The sequence below is a fragment of the Haliotis rufescens genome, unplaced genomic scaffold (genome assembly GCF_023055435.1).
Source record: "Haliotis rufescens isolate VD_foot unplaced genomic scaffold, xgHalRufe1.0.p SCAF_100, whole genome shotgun sequence".
NCBI lineage: Eukaryota > Metazoa > Mollusca > Gastropoda > Lepetellida > Haliotidae > Haliotis > Haliotis rufescens.
The window spans coordinates 66,692-75,313 of NW_025963781.1; the positions used below are offsets into that span (position 1 = coordinate 66,692).

An 8,622-nucleotide genomic window follows, 5' to 3' on the forward strand; every position below is an offset into this window, starting at 1 on the left:
GCCACGTTCAATTCTTTACAACAGCTTAATTTGGGGAGCTTCATTACCAAGTTTTAAACACGATTCTAGAGTCATCCCCTGGAACATGATACAAACTTATCACTAGAAATAAAATATTTCACACTTTTGTTTTTCTCTCGAATAATTATGTCGGACAAATCTATGAGTGAGTATGGTTTTACGCCGCTTTTAGCAATATTCCAGCAATATCACAGCGTTGGACACCAGAAATGGGCTCCACACATTGTTGGGAACCCGGGTCTTCGGCGTGACGAGCGAACGCTTGAACCACAAGGCTACCCGACCGTCCGACACATCTAAGAGCATTTACATGTGAGAAGTATCGAGCATACACATTCGCCTCTATCTAACATGTCAGGTGTAACTGTTAGAAACTGATGAAATAGTTTCAAACTGGCAGCAAGACTATGGTGTATGTAGACACAGTTGAAGCCAACACAGCACCCGGTACACGTAGTAAATGTATTAGAATGCCTTTTATAATACCCTGTGAACCGGTTACAACGATACCAGAAGGTAATAACAAGACTACTGTAAACTAGTGATAATTGTTATGTCCACATCGTGTGTACAGAGTCGGAAACCAACCAACATAAACAATCTTTCCTGTGTAGCTGTAATAGTGCAGAATGTACTGTCAACTGTTATTTATTACGATGGTATTGCTCCCATTTTGAAACCTGTTAATGTAATTGTTACGAGCAAGAAGTAAGCATCCCCAATAGACCTAATTGCGCTTCCTTCTTGTTGATCTATTTCTTCATGCAAATAAATCGGAATTTCAGCTTGGTTATTCACAAAAAGGTAATGTAGCCAAAGGTTTAAAAAAAGTTTCATGTTTACATTCATCGTTGATCTGATATCATTAAAAAAATATCAAATAGTCACTATGATGCCACTGATTTACACACGTAAAATGAAACAGAAGAGACCAATGAGACTACCTCGCCTGTTTCATAATGAGGTTTGTACGGTAAAAGAGTGAGTGAGTGAGTTGGGTTTAACGCCGCTTTTAAGAGTATTACAGTTATATCAGGGCGTGTCAGCTTAATGTGGGAGGAAAGCCTGAAGTGATGCAGGTCTCAGACGTTTACCACTTCGGTGAAACCCACGAGCACGGGTATGGTGCTGACAAACCTAGAAACATAATCAGGGCGAACCAGGATTCGAACCCACAATCATAGGTTTCTGGCGTGCCCAAGGGACGCAAGTCTGCACAGCGAATCGCGGCGCCTTAGACGACTGGGCCACCCGTGCCCCCTTAAGGTAAAAGAACAATTTCCAAAAGACTGTATGACAAGATTGATGACCTCAACTATCCAATAGTCCACTCCATCTTTGTGTCGAGCAATTTTCCAGAAGCTCCACAATTCACAACTTTTGAGTCCAACGAGTATGCTATAAAAATGTCTGCCATTTGTATTACTTTGTTGTAATGTGTTTTTTAGAAGAATCTAGTCTAGACAATCCAGTGATGAGCACCAATCCGCGCAATTGATATACGATGACAAGCATTCGCCAAAGTCGCCGATCCATTTAGTCGCCTCTTAGGCCAAACATATTCTTACCCGGAATTGCCACAAGGCAGTGAGTCAAAGAGAAAGTTTAACTTTTGATGTTCTTGTCTTCTCAAATTACAACTCATATGTAATTGGCAACGCACATTGACACTTCATCACATATCGTCATAAACAACACATTGCATGCGGTATTCGAATTTGAAGTTTAATTTGTTTTAATTATCACTATTACAAATAAAACACCAGGACGTTTTTCAATCTTCAAAGGAAAAAAGGTTCATTTATTAGTAATGTAGTTTGAAGTATAGCATAGAACCTAGAACAGGCAATACTGCTTCCGTTAGTAGGAAGGCGGACGAGAGGGGTCCATTGTGTCAGTTATGTACTTGCACAAACAAATCAATTTGGCATGGAACACATAGGGACATCGCACTTTTCTCAACGTGCCTTTTGATTCGAGGTTTAACACAACAACTATCCCGCGATATGCCAAGGAGAGGCACGGGCCGCTGAGCCGTGGATGCCCGTGCCTATAATAAAAACAGAAGATGAGATTGGGTTAAATGGCCGAGGATGTGCAGGTACCGGTGGGCCACTAAGCTGCTAGTTGTGTATACCAAAATGCTACCGTTGCCATGGCCAATGTCGTGGCCAACGGCGTTTCACAGCTGGCTCTGCTGGCCTGAGACTGCTACCGCTGTCCGGCCCCCATGGTAGCATATTTAAACGCTACCATTGCTTGGCAACTACCACGCTGCCAAAAGCAGCTACCGCTCCAGGCCTAAGTCAGACCAAAACCAGGACGCGTTTTCAATCTTCGAAGGAAAAAGGTTCATTTATTAGTAATGTAGTTTGAAGTATAGCATAGAACCTAGAACAGGCAATACTGCTTCCGTTAGTAGGAGGGTGGAGGAGAGGGGATCACAGAACCTAGAACAGGCAATACTGCTTCCGTTAGCAGGAGGGTGGAGGAGAGGGGAGCACAGAACCTAGAACAGGCAATACTGCTTCCGTTAGTAGGAGGGTGGAGGAGAGGGGAGCACAGAACCTAGAACAGGCAATACTGCTTCCGTTAGTAGGAGGGTGGAGGAGAGGGGAGCACAGAACCTAGAACAGGCAATACTGCTTCCGTTAGTAGGAGGGTGGAGGAGAGGGGAGCACAGAACCTAGAACAGGCAATACTGCTTCCGTTAGTGGGAGGGTGGAGGAGAGGGGAGCATCGAACACATGGGGACATCACACTTTTCCCAACGCTTCTTTGGATTCGAGGTGTAACACCACAAATACCCGCTGCGTGATGGGTCACGGCAGTAGTTGGCAGATTCCTTAACAGTTTGGAGCGAGTCAAAGCCTGAGATAATGAACTGCCCGTCTTCGTAGCCGTGAGAGTGTGGCTCCTGAGCATCCCACCGCTGGCAGGTCTTGCCGGATCTGGTTCTTGACTGAGTGCCAGTATATAACACTCTTGAACCAGATATCATCCAGCAACCGGATACTGTCAAAGACAATAGAAATATATTGATAAATTAAGTTATGCCACCTTCGGAATTTCTTGTGGGTGTACTGTTCTTCTATGGTTATGCAGATAAATACCACTGAAACAGTGGTAGCCAAATACACCTCTTTTCACCCATCAGTGAATGTAAAATAGTGGTATTAGTAGTGGTAGTAGTGGTAGTAGTGATAGTTGTAATAGTAGAAGTGGTCGTACTTTGTTTGTTTATTTGTTGTTTAACGCCGCACTCAGCAATATTCCAGCTATATGACGGCATTCTATAAAATAATCGAGTCTGGACCAGACAATCCAGTGATTGACATCAGGAGCATCTATCCACGCAGTTCGGAACCATGACATTGTCGCCTTTTACGGCAAGTATGGGTTGCTGAAGACCTATTCTACCCCGGAATCTTCACGGGTCGGTAGTAGTAGTAGTAGTAGTAGTAGTAGTAGTAGTAGTAGTAGCAGTCAGAGCGGTCAAGTACTATCATAATAATCATTATTATCATTACAATGTTTGCTGTTATCATAAATCGGACTTTGCATTCGTGATTATGGGGGTAAATACTCCTCCTCAATTTTAAAAAAAGTACAAGACATTTTCAGACAGACATTGAAGTAGTTCCTTACCGTTGACACACGTCGTGCTGACCATCGTCCAGTACCCGTCCTTCAGACAGAAGCTCATCATCTGGTCACCAGGACTCTTGTTCAGCAAACCCTTCTTGCATCTGTACTTTGCGACAGAATGAAGACCTGTTGAACTGTAGACAACGTCTGTGCCTTCTATAGGAGTCGGTGGGCCACAATCTACACCTAGCTCAGCCGTCAGATTGGCTGTAAAGTAAATATACATACAAACATTACGAACTTATTTTCAATATAGGTACAATGTGTAAACATCGATTACTGCTTCCCAGCGCGCACGCACGCACACACATACACACACACACACAATGTGAGAATGCTGGAATGTTGGTAAATGTGGCGTAAATCAAAGTTGACCATACTTCAAGACTCACTACACTCAGTCCTTTCACGGCACCTAAAATGAACGTGACACTGGCATTATTTCAGCCATATAGCAACCAGAACAAGTTGTAGCAGTTGAGGCATCTCATATAATTACATCAAAGTCATATCTGAAAGCAGTTTTATTTAGTATTTACGACTGTGTGAAACACGGGTTATAAGCCACAGCAACCACATCTGGGCTCAGTGGGAAGCATGAGGACTTACGGTGCCTCAGGATCCTGCCCGATGCGACAAAGAAAACTACAAGAAGCCAATGACATGAGGGGACACCAGCTGGCCATGAACCGCGACCAGGGAACCTGTCTGCCCAGTGCTTGGGATTTATTGCTTTGATCATTGTCACTGCTAATCATCGATCTGGCTTCCATTTGTATATTGCTATTCCCATTCTATTACCTATCATTTTTATTACCCTTGCCCATTGTCCATTACCAATCAGTGATAATTTAAGTCCTGGCTTCCTGTTGTCCATCGCTATCAACTATCAGCGCTAATTTACTGTAAAGTGTTGGCTTCTATTTGTCCATTGCTAATCACCTATCAGCGCCAATTATCTATTGGCTTCCCCTGCTAAGTTTTCACGTCTGCTATCTTATTACTTTTGTTGTTCTTACAGGTACATATATACGTTATCTGCCATATAGCATTTATAACCTCATGAAGAAGTAAGTATATACTCCGAAACGTTGTGTTCCTCATAATAAATAAGTTGACATCCATAGATCCTCTTCCTTATGTGAATCACTTCTAAATGCCTTTAAAAGACAAGTCCACTGCATTCATATTTCGACGTGCATGTACGTGTGTGTGTGGCTACTTGTAATAGACTGGACGTTGTCGTTTTAAGTGCTAGCCCACTGGGATACCATGCCGCAATTTAAGGTTCATTGGTATGAAATGGCCAGGGAACAGAACCACCGAACGTCCACTCTATCCACGGACAGTACGAAGGAATAAAACGTAATGCTATATGAGAAAAGACCAATCACCGACTTTCTTCTCGAGGTCATTTATACGGTTGTCCATAGTCTGTAGGTGTGTTGCCTTGCTTTCTGAAAATAAAATTTGCGATGCAGTAAAATAACATGAATCCTGACAAGTACTACCGATTCCGAATTGCAATTGGTCCCAGGCTTGCCATAAACAGTGGCAAATAAATACATGGCACACAGATAACATGCAGATATCAGGACAGTTGCACACGAGATGTGCTAAATCTGTACACGAGCTCACAAATAACATGTATCAACTATATACACGAGCTCACAGGTAAATTATATCAAATATATATAGGAGCTCACAAATAACACGTATCAAATCTATACCCGAGCTCACAGGTAAATTATATTAAATATGTACACGAGCTCACAAATAACATGTATGAAATATATACAGGCGCTCACAGATAAATTATTTCAAATATATATATAGGAGCTCGCAAATCACATGTATCAAATATATACAGGAGCTCACAGGTATATTATATCAAATATATACAGGATGTCACAAATAACATGTTTCAAATATATACACGAGTTCACAGATAAATTATATGAAATATATACACGAGTTGACAGATAAATTATATGAAATATATACACGAGTTCACAGATAAATTATATCAAATATATACATCAGTTCACAGATAAATTATATCAAATATATACAGTAGTTCACAGATAGATTATATCAAATATATACAGTAGTTCACAGATAGATTATATCAAATATATACACGAGTTCACAGATAAACTATATCAAATATATACACGAGCTCACAGATAAGTTATATCAAATATATATACGAGATCTGTAGAAGTATGGCACTTTAGCTCACGTGGACATGGAGCCGACACTATAACATGTCAGCAAAGGACACCTGACAAAAGCTGTCAACATTGCCATTCAAATATGTTCCTGATAAATACTGAGGACAAAATTATTAACAAATATGAAACAAGTAAATACATTTTCTCAATGTTTCTAAAGTTACAAGAAGATCTTCGCTGTTGTATATTATTGTGTTAACACACACTGTCAACAACAATTATGTTTGTGTGAAGTTTCAGCATATTTGGACCCGTAGGTTTGGAGTGCACAACATCCCCAGACACGAAACCGTCGGTTCTTGCTGTATATGTGCACAGGGCGGGCAAAACGACGGAAACACAAAACAATTTATTAGTTGGTGCGCGTCTAGATTGCGTCTGAAATGCGTCGATTATTTCAAGGAGAAAAAGGAGAAATATCGAAGCCTTGTACAAAAGTTAATAACATGGCGTGAATCCCCCGACTGACGTTAGGCATAGGATGCGGTTGATCTTTACCTGTAGGTTTCATATTTCTGGACGCGGCCAGGTGCCTTACCGTTATTTCTAAATGCTCCGCTCGTCATTCGTGCAGCGAGAATGGCTGATACGTCAGTTTTAGGATTGATATCCTGTTAGTGGAATTCGAGTAAGAACATTAACTTAACCAGAAGACAAAACTCACAAGGCACGAATGCCGTGTGTGGGATGGCAAAGTGACGGCTGCTAGTTACTCACCACTGCGCATGTCCGTGTTCCCACATGTTTTATCCATGGCAGCCAGAAAGTAGTCCACGGATTTTATAAAGGTGTCGTAGTTGTCACGAATTTGACAGTCACTGGATTCGGTAACATATCCGCAAGCACACAGCAAGATCACACAAAGTCCAAGTCGGAACACCATGCTGTTGACAGGGTCGTTTCCTTTAAGGATTGAATGTCATCCTAGTGAATGTGTGCTTGAGTGAGAAGTACTTTATCTCACAGCAGACTTAGCTGTCAATCAAAATATTCTTGACGTGTAATATGAATATGAGTCACGTGACTGTAACCCTTGTGATATTAATATGCTGCATTACATGCGTATTGGTACTTGTACATTGAACTGACAAACAATACCAAGTGAAGTGAGTTTCAGCTGTAACTGAAGTAGGTCATTAGCCCGGTCCTCTCTAGCATCCTTCTCCTCCCAATGCAGGCACTTGTCTATCAATTGTCCACCACTTGTCTACATATCGTCTACCACTTTGTTAACAATTGTATAATCACTGTCCAACATTTGAACAAAATAAAAATCAACACAGTTAAAGGTCGGTTGTCTCAATTTACATGTCAACATTTAAGTAATATCTGAACATTGTGATGAGAAATAACTATCATATATAACAACCCACTGTTTGTTTGTTTCTTTTGTGGCAAACTTCCTTGTCCTGTGAGTGGGAGCGCGCGTGTGCGGTGTGTGGGGGTTGGGGGTTGCGGTGGGAGGTGGGTGGTTGGGTGGTTGGGTGGTTGGGTGGTGTTTATGTATATGTGTGTGCATATATGTACATACGTGTGCGTGCGTATGTGTGTGTGTGTGTGTGTGTGTGTGTGTTTATGTAAATGTGTGTGCATGTATATACATACGTGTGCGTGCGTGTGTGTGTGTGTTGGGGGGTATGTATATGTGTGTGCATATATGTACCTACGTGTGCCTGCCTATGTGTGTGTGTGTGTGTGGTGTGTGTGTGTGTTTATGTATATGTGTGTGCATATATGTACATACGTGTGCGTGCGTATGTGTGTGTGTGTGTGTTTATGTATATACATACGTGTGCGTGGTATGTGTGTGTGTGTTTATCTCAATGTGTGTGCATATATATACATACGTTTGCTTGCATGTGCCACTTTCATCACAAAGACTATCTGGGGAGCTTTATTGTCAAGTCGCGTGATTTTAATACGCTTCTATAGTCATTCTGAGGAACATTATGTACAAAACATACAACCTTTTCTCACTTGTCGTTGTACACAATGTTATATTTCATTTCTCTCGACTAATTATGAGACACACCTGTGAGTAATTACCTGTCGTGAAGCATTGAGGATACGCATTTGTCTTTATCCAAAAACTAAGGTGTAAGTGTTAAAATCTGATGAAATAGTATGAAGCTAATAGTAAGACTGTTACGTGCCGACTCCCAAATTGAAAGAATATGTCAACCCAGAAATCTGTGTGAAAACCAACAAACAACCAACAGGTATACCACAAATATATTACAAAATTCACCAGGTTCCCAAATCAATGCAAATTACTGAATTACAATGGCGGTACACAATAGAATGTCAGTACACTATTCAATTGCAGTAAATAATATGATCACAGTGGTCACTATCAAATGCAAAAATGCATATGATAGATAAGTCAGTGATAATAATAACATTATAGTGAGTGAGTGAGTGAGTGAGTTCTGTTAAACGCTGCTTTTAACAGTATTCAAGTTATATCAAGGCGTGTCAGCTTAATGTGGGAGGAAAGCCCAAAGTGATGCAGGTGTCAGACGTTTACCTCTTCGATGAAACCCACGAGCACGGGTATGGTGCTGACAAACCTAGAAACATAATCAGGGCGAACCGGGATTCGAACCCACAATCATAGGTTTCTTGCGTGCAACTCTGCACAGCGAATCGCGGCGCGGTAGACGACTGGGCCACCCGTGCCCCCTAACATTATAGTCAACCAGTGGCAAAGACATTGGTC

The 8,622-nt window shown here is 41.4% G+C and overlaps 1 protein-coding gene across 3 annotated transcripts; it reads right to left on the reverse strand.

The window, feature by feature from the left end:
* Window positions 1–1,725: 1,725 nt before the first annotated feature.
* On the reverse strand, window positions 1,726–6,880 carry LOC124126663 (hepatocyte growth factor-like protein). 3 transcript variants are annotated; one of them, XR_007219838.1, is made up of 5 exons: window positions 6,621–6,879; window positions 5,064–5,126; window positions 3,670–3,876; window positions 2,531–3,036; window positions 1,726–2,412 (listed from the first exon to the last, which is right to left on the reverse strand). XR_007219838.1 is itself a non-coding variant. In XM_048391865.1 (5 exons), the coding sequence occupies exons 1-4, from the start codon at window positions 6,784–6,786 to the stop codon at window positions 2,732–2,734; spliced, it is 741 nt and encodes a 246-aa protein (XP_048247822.1). In that variant the 5' UTR covers window positions 6,787–6,880; the 3' UTR covers window positions 1,726–2,412; window positions 2,708–2,731. The 3 variants fall into 3 exon arrangements, 1 of the variants encoding a protein (XP_048247822.1); XR_007219837.1 differs by having other exon boundaries at window positions 2,472–3,036; XM_048391865.1 differs by having other exon boundaries at window positions 2,708–3,036; window positions 6,621–6,880.
* Window positions 6,881–8,622: the final 1,742 nt, after the last annotated feature.